General features: G+C 49.2%; 1 protein-coding gene across 2 annotated transcripts; it reads left to right on the top strand.

The window, feature by feature from the left end:
• The first annotated feature begins 2,409 nt into the window (after positions 1 to 2,409).
• On the top strand, positions 2,410 to 9,235 carry LOC134491959 (zinc finger protein 679-like). Of its 2 annotated transcripts, none has more exons than XM_063296055.1 (6): positions 2,410 to 2,655; positions 3,814 to 4,417; positions 4,727 to 4,841; positions 4,964 to 5,031; positions 6,130 to 6,259; positions 7,653 to 9,235. In XM_063296055.1, the coding sequence occupies exons 2-6, from the start codon at positions 4,001 to 4,003 to the stop codon at positions 8,597 to 8,599; spliced, it is 1,677 nt and encodes a 558-aa protein (XP_063152125.1). In that variant the 5' UTR covers positions 2,410 to 2,655; positions 3,814 to 4,000; the 3' UTR covers positions 8,600 to 9,235. The 2 variants fall into 2 exon arrangements, with proteins under 2 accessions (XP_063152125.1, XP_063152126.1); XM_063296056.1 differs by having other exon boundaries at positions 2,411 to 2,655; positions 7,656 to 9,234.
• Positions 9,236 to 13,237: the final 4,002 nt, after the last annotated feature.

Raw genomic sequence — 13,237 nt, 5'->3', positions numbered from 1 at the left:
AAGAAAAAAGAAAAGGGAGGCAGGGACGCAATGAGGAAAGCAACGGGTTAGGCAAATTAAGGTTTCTGTTGATTTTTTTTTAGTTAGTTCAATTTATGCAGCCACATAAATTGAACTGATGGCCGCAAACTGCGGTCAGGTTCGATCGCCCAGCCCTATAAGCCAATCACCACGCAGAGCGGGAGAATCAAAGAACATTTATCCGAGGTGCCTGGAATAAGCGGACTTCCCTTCTTCAAGGGGAAAGGAAGCACTGAACAGACAGGAAACAGTACTTTCATACCACAGACAGTGCTTCTCGGATCAAGGTATACATCCTCCACCTGCTTAGAATGAACTCTTAACCCTTGATTATGGATAGCACTTATTTGATTAAGGCATAAATCTTCCATCTGCTTAATGTGAACCCCTAACTCCTGCAATTTCCTGGGGGCTTCCTGCCCAGCTGGCAAACGGCATCCCCCTTATCTGGCAGGCACCCTAATCTATTTTCCTTTATCTTAATGTATTTTTTCTAATAAGCATCCTTATCTATTCTAGCCTACTTTCCCAATTAACATCTATTCTGCCTTCTAGCCTGGCAAGGGTCAGGTCATTCATTGGTCACCCACATATGCCTCCCTGCTCCACACATACATTGCTTTCTCCACATGCATTGATACACGGATTCTGAGTCAAATGACTCATCCCCTTGTGTCCCTCTATATCCCTTGGCCATATATCCAATTTCCTGTCTCTGGGAACTAACGAAATACTCAAATCCATGACTCTGGGCGACTATTAACGGTTTGAAATACCAAGTAGCAGCCCATAGTGATGAGAATAACCCTGAAGAAAAGATCCTGAAGAAAAAAGTATCAAAAGAAAACAAGTTTCACAAAAAAAGCTCAAACTTCTGGACCTTGTAGAAATTTTACCTCAAGCTGCTGTGGTGGAGAAATTAAGAGTGGGAGAATGGTGGCTCATACGTGACTGGAGAAAAGGTGGAATTACAGAACAAAGGAAGACCAATAGTGAAAAGTGAATATAAAGCTCAAATACCGTGAGCCAAAAGAAAAAAAAATATTGTTTTACTTAGGGGTTGAGTAGGGAATATGCCTCAGGATATATGAGTAGGATGATTTATATGCTTTGTCTACTGTGCTTATCATTTGGTGGGAAGTAGGATGAGGTTGCTCCTGCCAACCTAGCAGTTCGAAAACATGCAAATGTGAGTAGATTGATAGGTACCACTTTGGCAGGCAGGTTACGGCGTTCCGTTTAGTCATGCCAGCCACGTGACCATGGAAGTGTCTACGGACAAACGCCGGCTCTTTGGCTTTGAAACAGAGATGAGCACCGCCCCCTAGAGTCAGACCTCACTGGACTTAATGTCAAGGGAAACCTTTACCTTTACCTTTAGGATGAGGTTACTGTGTTGGCTGAAGCCATTTCCACACTCTATGCATTTATATGGCTTCTTGATACAAGGGCTTTTGCTCAGAATTCAGCAGGGCCTCTTTTTCCACAGAGAAAAACAGCTATATCCTCAAAGCAGGTACAATTCTGAAGCAAGACATTCTATGAATGTCCGATTAAGGAACAGTTGAATCACATACATGCACATTTTCTTGGTAAAGAACAAATCCTGCTGTCCAGCTACAGTAGGATAAATAAATGACTTCCCTGGAGAAACTGGGCAGAGCTCCAAGCCTCTGACTAAAGCCGCTCACCTTTCTAGTTTTAACTTCCACATCCGCATGCAATGTATTTAGACAGTTTTAACCTGTGTTCTTTGAGACTGCTGAAGCAATAATAGCACACGGTCACATAAGAAACGGTTGAGACCACAACTCTATTACAAAGCGCATTCCATTCAGCATCCAGGGGAGAACAGGGCGGCTTGGCATCTAAGATGAGCCTTGTGGCCAGAGAACAGCCCATCTGGGCTACGGAGATTGATGAGGCTGTGTGAAAGCTGGAAGGTGCTGAGAGGCAGTTCGCTCAGCCATGGGAGCCCAGGGAGGTTCCAGCGGAGGTATGAGAGATGGTGGTTACTCAAGTCCAACTGCACACAGGCCAGGGCTACAGAAATGACAGAAGTAGAGTATGAGCTCAGCAGCTTTGCTCATTCTGGAGGTGGCTGGGGAAGAAGCCCCCTTCCTCCTGGCCACCCCGCCCCCGGAAAATGCCCCCTTTCTCTCCCCTTTGCACGAGCACCTGCACTGCACACAGAATCCACCAGGGGGCTCCTCTGCAAAGGGAAGGGGGCGCCCTGCGCTTCAGCGCTGGGCCACTGGAGGGCGAACGCCAGAGGCGGCCTTGCAGAGGGAGGGAGGGAAGGAGGTGACGCACCGGGCCGTGCCCCTCTAGGACGCCCCACTCTCTCCCTTTAACCCTTTGGGCTCAGCCGGCGGGGTCCCCGGCCGTCCAGCGCGGCTCGGGAGGGCGAGCGGGCGAGGGCGGTGCCTCCCGCCCCGGTCTGTCGGGCCTGCGGCGGGGCGGCCTGTCCGGGCTCGGGGCGGGTTGTGCGAACGCGCCTGCGTGCAGCGGCGTGACTTCGAAGGCTCGTGAGAGGCGGACCCTGAAGAAGGGGAACGGGACGGGATGTCGCCGGCACGTCGTGTGACGGGAACGGAGCTTTCCTGGTTTGTTAACCTGTTTGGGGCTTGGCAGGTTTGTTTATTTGTTTATTTTCTATCCCGCCTTTATTATTTTTATAAATACCTCGAGGCAGCGAACATTCCTAATACTCCTTCCTCCTCCTCTTTTCCCCACGACAGCAACTGGCCCAAGGTCACCCGGCCGGCTTTCGTGCCTAAGGCGGGACTAGAACTCACAGTCTCCTGGTTTCTAGGTCATATTTCTTTCCCCCATCTCTGTTATGGCAACTCTGGGCAGTTTACAAACAGTTAAAAATCAAAGTCTAAAATATCATTAAAATAAATACAATATAAATATAAATAAATACCCTTGGGAGAAGAGCAATGACAAATCTCGATAAAATAGTTAAGAGCAGAGACATCACACTGACAACAAAGGTCCGCATAGTTAAAGCAATGGTGTTCCCTATAGTAACATATGGCTGCGAGAGCTGGACCATAAGGAAGGCTGAGCGAAGGAAGATCGATGCTTTTGAACTGTGGTGTTGGAGGAAAATCCTGAGAGTGCCTTGGACTGCAAGAAGATCAAACCAGTCCATCCTCCAGGAAATCAAGCCAGACTGCTCACTTGAGGGAATGATATTAAAGGCAAAACTGAAATACTTTGGCCACATAATGAGAAGACAGGACACCCTGGAGAAGATGCTGATGCTAGGGAGAGTGGAAGGCAAAAGGAAGAGGGGCCGACCAAGGGCAAGATGGATGGATGATATTCTAGAGGTGACGGACTCGTCCCTGGGGGAGCTGGGGGTGTTGACGACTGACAGGAAGCTCTGGCGTGGGCTGGTCCATGAAGTCACAAAGAGTCGGAAGCGACTAAACGAATAAACAACAACAAAATATAAATACATAAATATAAAAAATTATGTTGTGTGAACCCTCCTCGTATGAAAATGTAGATCTAGGTTTTTAAAAAGCAAGCCCTTCCTTGTGAAAAAATAGTAACAGAAAATGCTCTGAAATGCATTTCTTGGGTATCCCAAATCCTTGATGTACATCAATCCCATATTTTCCACCAAACACACCCACCCACACCCACACCCACACCCCTGCTCAATGCCACTGCAATTTATAACAGCTCAGGAAAATACTTACTTCCATGATGGGTACTGTTCAATGGTGAAATCCACCACTTTTTAAATCTTGGAATTTATTTTCTTTTCCATCTCAGATACAGAAACTGGAAGCCATTTGTATGTCCTCACGTACAGACAAAATTAGCTCTTGGGCAAAGGGGGCTGAATGGCCTGCTCTGGTCACTCCTGCGGCCACAGGAAGGTCCTATGAATGAAAAGGACTTTGGAGACCCACAAGATTCCTGAGACCGATTCGGAGTTGTGTTACAGGGCAGAGAAAGAATGGAGAGACGACCTTTAGCAGGTGAGGGAACTGGAAAAGGCCCTTCTGCTGCTCAGCTGGGGAGCTGTGGGGAGATCCAGACAAGAACTGGGCAGAAGATCCTGGAGGAGGAAACCGTCTGTTCAGAACTTCAGCCCTGGAACTGCAGGAGCGTCCAATATCAGGAGGCCGAGGATCTCCAAGGACATTGCAGCCGACTCCACTCCTTGTGTAGTCGATGGTTGAGAGCAGAAAAACACACCAAAGCGCAGATGCTGGACCTGGTTGTTCTGGAGCAGTTCCTGGCCCTGCTGCCCCTGCAGGTGGAGCGCTGGGTGCGGGAGTGCGGAGCGGAGACCAGCTGCCAGGCGGTGGCCCTGGCCGAGGGCTTCCTCCTGAGCCAGGCGGAGGAGCGGAAGGGGCAGGTCGGGTTGCAGGTGAGAGACCCTCATCTTGGGAGCCCAGAAGGGGGTTGAAAGGAAAAAACAATGTGTTTGAATCCTTAACCCCTCCCTACCAGAGGCTCCTGGCATTCATACTATGTGGAGATGTTTCCCTAATTCTTGTAGGACATTGTTCCGTTATCCATTCCAGAAGACAGACTGGGGACAACCTTGATCCCTTTCTTACTTTCCAGCCTGACTGAGGGACACTGGGGGCTCTGAAGTTGTGTTCAGAGAACAAGAATCCCCTTCATGTTGTGTGATGTCCATTAATTCTTCTTTTCTCCTGCCTACTATTTCAAGTCCTTCAGTGTGGACGTCAGAGATCCTGAGGGAAGGAGGAATCCATCCAATCCCCCTCCGGAGCTGTTTTTCGGGAGGATCTCTCAGGAAGATCCAGGTCAGGACACCTCAGCAGGTAATTGAAGGTCCTCCCATGCCCCATTCTCAGCTGTCTCATTTTCTCTGTGTGTTCTCTTCTGTAGAGTACCTCCTCCTAATTTATTAACTATGCATTTTAAAATTCTGTGTCTTTCACAGGGAAGACTCAGAGAAAGTTGCCTGCTGTTTATGGTGGAGCTGAACCAGTGGTTGAACCTCCAACTCACGTAAGGGATGGAAATGTATTGATTAGACTTGTATCCTCCTTTTCCTTCAGGAAATCAATCTTGGGAACATAGCACTTTCTCCTTCCATTTTTCCTCTTGTTTTGGATCAGTGTAATGATCAGCATGCTCCAGCATTCACTCAAAGACAGTCTAGAGACTTGGGCTCAATTAACTGTTTAATGAAGTGAAGTGTTCTGATAAAGGGAAAAAGTTGCAAGTGGCTGTTTCCCGTGCATTCTAGTTTAAAATCACAAACCTCTCATTCCCCCCGCCACTCCCCACCTAGGCATGCACCCCTTCCCAGTACCAGCAGATGGCTTGAACGGTTTCTGCCTGTTGACCTTGGCAAGGGGTATCTAACCCAAATAATATCATTCACACTCCAATCTCGTTCCCCCTCCCTGCTGGCGACTCGCAGTCTGCTGACATGGGTTTCTAGATTTCTTCAAAATGGAAGTGAGTTTGAGCAGATGTTGTGTTGTCATTTGGTCGAGGAGTCTGACAATCAGGTATTTTCTTGTTCTTGAGCAACATGGAATGGGGAATAGAAGATTCAAGTTGCTCTCTGTCAGCCTCCTCTGAAGTCTGTTGTTGGGATACAATGCTTTGTAATTTCTGTACTGAGATTCTTACTAGGAATTTTTTTTAAGACCAGTTACTTCTAGTTACTGTTACTACTATTTGTTTACAATCAATAACTTTTTGAGAAGTCCTTCAAGAGATAGGAATAACCATTCTTTTTGTAGTTCTTTGGCTTGGAATTGTGTGAGGCTGCTCAAAAATAAACAAATACACTGGTACATTACTATTTTTAAAAAGCCTCGTTTACACAAGTAATAAGAAAAATATGTGCATCAATCAAAAGATAAGGCAATGGCACTGACAGTCCTGCAGAATCAATCAAGTTGATAAAACCTGCCTGAAATATTTCTTCAGTCAAAGGCTTTTGGCTCTCTCCATTTTCTAACCCAAGGCTTGGAATCCAACCAAGCATCGCCATTTAGGTTAGTGCATATCTTTGCTCTGGGAATGTGTGAACAGTAGGACAGACCTTGCAAATCCTCCTGGGCCTGTTCTGTTCTTTTTCCCCTTGTTCAGGAGGGTCCTGTGTCCTTCGAGGAGGTGGCTGTGTGTTTCTCTGAGGAGGAGTGGTCTCGGCTGGATCCTTGCCAAAAAGCGCTGCATTGGGAAGTTATGCTGGAAAATTATAGGAACGTGGCCTCTCTGGGTAAGGATTTGCTACTCTCCACTCAGAGAGTTCGGGAAGACATTTGGCAGTCAGATGCCATCAGCTGTTCCTTCTTAAAAAATCTCGAACCAGATGTCATCCCCTGGGAGGGAGAAGGGAAAGGTCTGGCTTTCTCCTGCTCTGAGGAAGGAAAGAGGTCAATGGCTCTCTGCTTAGATGCATCCAATGCCATTTCTCGTCTGGTGAATTTTTCCATTTCCATTTAAACATATGAGTGACAACCTAAGTCCTTGGCTTGAGGAGATGCTCAACTCCATCACGCTGATTTCAGCTTTTGGGGCCCAGATGCCTCCCTGTCTATCCTAGGAAGGATTGTCATTTCTTCAGGCTCTTGGGTGGATGCCTCTTCTTCCTTTTCGTTTCTGTCCTGAGCTGTGGGATTAGGGGCGAAAAGGTGCCGTTTCTCTATTGCAAACATGCTGTTTAGGGTTAATGGAAGAACTCTAGGATTTTTCTCTGCAAGCATGTGATTTTGGGAAGAGAAAAATGAATAGCAAATGGAAGGTAGTTTGGGCAGGAAGAAAAGGACGAGTTTCAGAATGGATTTAGTTCTCTCAGGTCTCTGCTGCAATTGGCCCCCCTCCAATAAATGTTAGGTTTTCTCCTGATACCGCCTTGGATGTTTCCCCTGATTCTTCCTGAACTCCTCGTTATGTTTTTCTTTCTATAATGATGGCATTTGGAAGCCCTAATACTCTCACAGGGATTATCACAGGGATGTGACTGCCTGAGACCTGGGCTGCCTGATGGGCAGGGTTCTCAGGAGATGGGACCTTCCACCCAGGGGCTCTCCCTCCCATTTTCTCCAAGGTTTCCCTTTTGTAAGTTCTACCTGCAAATGCGGGGACAACAAAGGATGGACGAACACAGCTAGACTGAGAGTAGTTTTCTCAAGGGAGAGCTTCCTCGTGGAGAGGAGGCTGCAGCTCAGTTCCCGGGTCCGAGTCCACCAGCACTTCCACCTTCTCAGATCGAGATTCCGTGAACCTGGTCTCCCTCATCAAGTCCATTATTGAACAGGGGCAGCTTTCAAGGGTCCCTCCTACCTCCTTGGAACTGAATCTGAAGCAGCAGTAGAGCTGAGGTGCTCTGAGACCTGAAATGATCATCCCAAAAGGTTTCAGGTTTGCATTCTGCAGCATGGAGGGCAAGAGGGAAACCTATGACAGGTCTCGCATCAACCCGATACCAAGCATAGCACCGTGTTTTGAACACGCCCTGACAGAGGCAGGCCGAAGAATGACAAAAAGAGCTAAAAGGAAGAAGAGCTATGGGGAGGGGGAAGTTTTGGTCATGTTGAAATGAGGGATGCATCAGTGGCACTTGACCCCTTTTGCACCTCAGTTGGCGTCACCTTTTTTCCTGTTCCAAGCAGGTGATGGATGGGAGACGGAGGATTCCGGTCAAGAGGCGGCAGCACCTTTGCCAACAGCCAGAAAGGAAGTTGCGGAAAAGATGTTTGGAAAGCAAAGGCCTGAGGAAAACCAGTTAAAAGTGGGGCTGGGGAAATGCTCTACTTTTCAGTCTGCAGATATCAGTGTCTTCTTGGCCAAAATCGATCACCAAGAAAAAGGAGTGTGTCCAGGCTGCAGAAAAGTACTCAGAGATGAATCAGGATTATGTGCCTGTTGCAGAAGCCACTCTGCAGAGAAACAAAATGAAAGCAGGAGATGTTCCAGAAGGACCTTCCGTGTTACTTTACGTCAAAGAATACAAGAAGGAGAAAAACCTTATAAATGCCTGGAGTGTGGAAAATGCTTCAGATATTCAGGTTATCTTACTTCTCATAAAAGGATCCACACAGGGGAAAAACCGTATGAATGCAAGGAATGTGCAAAGAGCTTCCATTTTGCAACAGGCCTTACTGCCCATCATAGGATTCACACTGGGGAGAAGCCATATAAATGCCTGGAGTGTGGAAAATGCTTCTCTGAGTCGGGTTCCCTCATTAAGCATAAAAGGATCCACACCGGGGAAAAACCATATAAATGCCAGGAGTGTGGAAAGACCTTCAGGGCTTCAAGTGCTCTTATTTCCCATAAAAGGATCCACACAGGTGAGAAACCATATGAATGCCTCAAGTGTGGAAAGTGCTTCAGACAAAAATATCATTATATAGTACATAACAGAATCCACACTGGGGAGAAACCATATAAATGCATGGAGTGTGGAAAGAGTTTCCATTCTCAAAAACAGCTTCCTTCCCATAACAGAATCCACACTGGGGAGAAACCGTATAAGTGCATGGAGTGTGGAAAATGCTTCACTGAGTCAAGTTCCCTCAGTTCCCATAAAAGGATTCACACTGGTGAGAAATGATATAAATGTATGGTGTGTGGAAAGGGATTTACTCAACATCAGTCGCTTTATGAACAGAAAATTCATTGAAGAGAAACCCATAGAAACAAAAAGAACTGCATAAATGAGCTGTGTGTCAAAAATTTTGGAGACTACATTCCTAAACTTTTATTATTGTGAAAAAATGAAATTTTAGTGAATGGAAGATAAGGAACAATGATGGCAAAGAGATTGGAGAACAATAATTACAGCTGATTACTTGAGCGATGTTGAGCATTTGTCCACACAGTGCCCTGAATCTCGTCTTCCTTGGAAGACCCGCATTGGAACCATTTTCTTTCTGCATCTCTCAATTTATTGGCCACTAGAAGCACCTGACACAGGGACAGTAGAGTGACTGCGCACTTCGACTTTGCTCTCTTCGCAGCCCAATGCTTAATTTGCACATCACTCCTGTTATCCCTCCAGTGGAACAGACTGTTAATTATGAAGGCTGTCAATGCTTACTCTTCTGGCTTCCTCACTCTCTTGGGATGAAGAAAACGCCATCCCGGTTCGAAGACACAGATGGGCAGCCTCGGCTTTGCTGTCGCCGTGTAACTTCCTAAATAAAGATGATCTTTGGGTTTTCTTTCTTTCAAGGACTAGTCTCCAGAATTGGTTTACAAAGTGTCAGTCTCCTAACTTCATTCTTTCTCTCTCAAAGCACTTTTTACACATGCAGTGGGGCAGGACAGGAATTGTCATGAGTAAGGATGGCGAGCAGGGGCTCCCATCCAGGCTGTAAAGCGCATGCGTAGTACTGAGGAATTAGGTAGCCATTCGAAGAGACACAGATCGGGCCCGCCTTAGCCTTTGGGGTTTATATGTCTGGGTTTTTCCCACGCTGCTTCAGTTAGGATTTTCTGTTATGTAGCAGTAATAAAACACTAGAGACCTATTCCTTGTCTCAGCGTGGTTCCTGGCTGTTAGGACAGGAATACTGGCAATGTTCCAGAGATCCCAAATAATATTCTCCACCTAATTATGGAGCCATGGTTGCATCCAGGGCTTGGGTTGAAGTCCAGCCCCATAAGTACTTAGGAATCCCGTCCAAAGCAGAGATTGTCTGAGCTAGAAGAGAGTTTGAACCATTACCGATTGATCCAATGTAAGTTTTTCTGACTTAGAAGAGAAAATATCTTGTGATGAAAGACGGCTGATTCCTTGGCTCAGCTGGCCATGGGTGCCAAGGCAAGCCCTCTCTTTAAAAAGGACGTCAGAACTCAAGGTGAATACCCACTCCTATTTTTTCCACAGCCACCCTGTGAGGTGTGTTGGCTGAGAGTGAATGACGGGCCCAAGGTCACCCAGGCGGCTTCTACGCCTAAGGTGGATTAGAACCGATGGTTTCCTGGTTTCTCGTCCAGCACCTGAACCACTTAACAATCGTGATTATTATTACAAGCCCTTCAAAGGACAATACAAACCAGAAAAATTTATCTTAAAATTCCACCCAATCAAATCAGCTAGCCAAATGTTAGCTAACCCTGAATCCAAGATGGCGACTGAGGGCAAACACCGACTACTGCTTTAGGTGAGACATGCTTTCCTTTTTGCATTCTGATTCCCCCCCACCCCCCCATGCCTCCCCACACCCAACTTGGATGGGGGTGTATAGAACCCCCAGATGGAGTGGATGGGAGCAGCAGCAGGAGACCGGGTGGCGGCGAAGTGTGGTGAGCTCAGTTGGGCCCTGACAGGAGAGTGGGCCCCAGAGGACCGTGCTGGCAGTGTGGCAGCAGACTGGGCCGGCACTGTGGTGGGCAGTGTGGCGGCAGGCTGGGCCGGCGGCGTGGCAGTGGATCGGGCTGGCGGTGTAGCAGCAGACCGGGCCAGCCATGCAGCAGCGGACCGGGCCGGCCGCAAGCTGGGCTGACGGTGCAGCAGTGGATGTGGCCAGCAGTGCGGCAGCAGACTAGGCTGGCAGTGCGGTGGACCCTGGAGGACCTCAGCCACACAGGGAGCCTTGGTGGCACGACCTGGGATAGTGCTGGTTTGTGGTCCTGGGGCTTTCTGGGACTATCTTTTGACCCCTTTTGGCCAACGACACGAACCCTGGTGAGACGGAGGGGCTTTGGGCTGCGCCAGAGAAGAAAGTGTTGGCCTTGGTGTGGCAGACCTTGCTGGCGAGGACTGGGAATTTAGGAATAAGAACCTGCCCATCCCCCCCCAACTGCCCCTGAGATGACTGGAAACTGCAAGGGCCCCTCCAGAGTGAGTGAGAGACTCTTCCTCAGGGTGAGAGACGAAAGGGGGAGTCTGGGAGTGTGTTTGTATAAAAGAGCACTCAGCTCCTGAGTGAGAGACGGGGTGGGTGAAGAATGAATGAGTGCCCCCTGTTGAGCAGTGAGAGAGTTCAGGGGGGCATAGCAATGGGGTGATGGTTGGGCTCTGACAGCGCCGAGAATGGAAGCTGGTGTGCCGGAGGGCCTACCATCGCCCTGTGGGTGTTTGGTTGTGAGTAAGGATGTATGAATGGAAGGAGGGATCCCTACTTAGAGCCAGAGACTCCCAAGGTCCAGGAGTGGGGGCTAATGGATTAGGAGTCACTGGGGGCTATAGGGTGGGGCACATCATTGAGGTGGTGACGGATAGGGGATGTTATGGCATGAGCTGGAGGGCAGGCCATCTTTGGGGAAGACGCCCCCCGTGTCTGTTACCGGTGGCATGTTCCGGCCCTCTGCGCTCAGACCCAGGCCCTGGTCAGCAGATCCATAGGGGCCCCGGTCCCCAGCTGCTGCTTTTTAATGCCAGGTCAGTTAATAACAAGGCTCCCCTCATATGTGACTTGATCACTGAGGAGGGGGCAGACCTGGCATGTATTACCGAGACCTGGCTGGGCCCTGAAGGGGGGGTATCCCTTTTGGAAATGTGCCCAGCTGGGTTTACGGTATGGCACCAGCTGAGATCCCAGGGCAGGGGAGGGGGGGGGGCTGTTGTCATCAGAGAGTCTCTTGTGGCCTTCAGAGGTGCTGCTCTGCAAGTGGCTGGTTGTGAGACCCTGTTTTTCAAGTTGGGTTCCCGAGAACAGTTGGGAGTATTGCTACTGTAGCAGCCTCCCTGCTGTGTGGCAACCTCCCTGCCTGAGCTGCTTGAGGCTGTCTCGGGGCTGGCAGTGGAGTTCCCCAGGCTCATGGTTCTGGGGGACTTCAACCTGCCGTCCCTGGGGCATGCCTCAGAGGCGGCTCAGGAGTTCATGGCTACCATGGCAGCCATGGTCCTGTCCCAGATAATTCAAGACATGACTCAAGACAGTGGCCTCACCCCAGACTTGGTTTTCTTGTCGGAGCAGTGGCAATGTGATCTGAGGGGAGAGTTACAGCTGTCGCCTTTGTCATGGTCAGACCACGCCCTGGTGGCCCTGAGATTCTCTTATGCCACCCCTGTCCGCAGAGAGGCAGGACCCATTTGATTGGTCCACCCTGGCAACTGATGGACCTGGCAGGGTTTCAGAGGGAACTGGGGGTTATACCCAGTGATCTGCTGCACGATCCAGCGGAGGCCCTAGCCGCAGCCTGGAATAGGGAGGCAGCTGGGGCCTTGGACAGGATCGCTCCTGTGCGGCCTCTCTTGTCCCATTGAACCTGGCACTCCCCATGGTTTACGGAGGAGTTGAGGGTTCTGAAGAGGATTAAGAGATGCCTAGAGCACCGCTGGAGGAAGACAGAGACTGAATTCGACCGAACACAGGTAAGAGCAGCTATTAAGGCCTACCTTGCGGTGATAAAAGTGGTGAAATGTCAATACTTCTCTGCTCTTATTGCATCCGCAGAGTGCCGCCTGATGGCCCTGTTTAAGACCACTCGATCCCTTTTGAGGAAGGTGGGCCCAGTGACCCACCTACAGGGCCATGCAGAGGAATTTGCTGAGCATCTGCAGGACAAAATCACTCGGATCCGCTCCAAGTTAGACTCCAGTCATGAGGCTTGGTCTGGAGAGATACCAGGGGAACGGGCTTACCCAGTTATCTGGGAGCAGTTTGATCCTGTTGGACCTGAGGAAGTCACCACATGCTATCTAGACCCGTGCCCCTCCTGGCTAGTAAAAGTAGCCCGAGAGGTGATGCATGGTTGGGTCCATGCGATGGTTAATACATCCTTGGGAGAGGGGGTGTTTTCGGCTACCTTTAAAGAGGTGTTGGTGCACCCCCTCCTCAAGAAGCCATCGCTGGACCCTACTGTTCTGGACAATTTTTGTCCAGTCTCCCACTTCCCCTTTCTGGGGAAGGTGGTTGAGAAAGTGGTGGCTTTGCAGCTCCAGAGGGTCCTGGAGGAAATGGATTAACTAGACCCCTTTCGGTCAGGTTTCAGGCCCAGTTATGGGACAGAAACGGCATTGCTCACATTTATGGATGATCTCTGGCAGGAGCAGGATGGTGGCAGTGCATCCATCCTTGCTCTCCTTGACCTCTCAGCGGCTTTCGATACCATCGACCATGGTATCCTTTTGGGGTGGCTCAGGGAGTTGGAGGTGGGTGGTGCAGTTTTACACTGGTTCACCTCCTTCCTCCAGGGCCAATCCCAATCGGTGTTGATAGGGGAGGAGAGATTGGCCCCATGGCCCCTCCTTTGTGGGGTGCCATAGGGATCAGTACTCTCCCCTCTCCTTTTTAACATC

The sequence above is a fragment of the Candoia aspera genome, chromosome 2 (assembly GCF_035149785.1).
Source record: "Candoia aspera isolate rCanAsp1 chromosome 2, rCanAsp1.hap2, whole genome shotgun sequence".
In the NCBI taxonomy this organism is placed as follows: domain Eukaryota; kingdom Metazoa; phylum Chordata; class Lepidosauria; order Squamata; family Boidae; genus Candoia; species Candoia aspera.
Note: the sequence above shows the minus strand (reverse complement) of the source record. Positions and strands in the feature narration are given on the sequence as shown.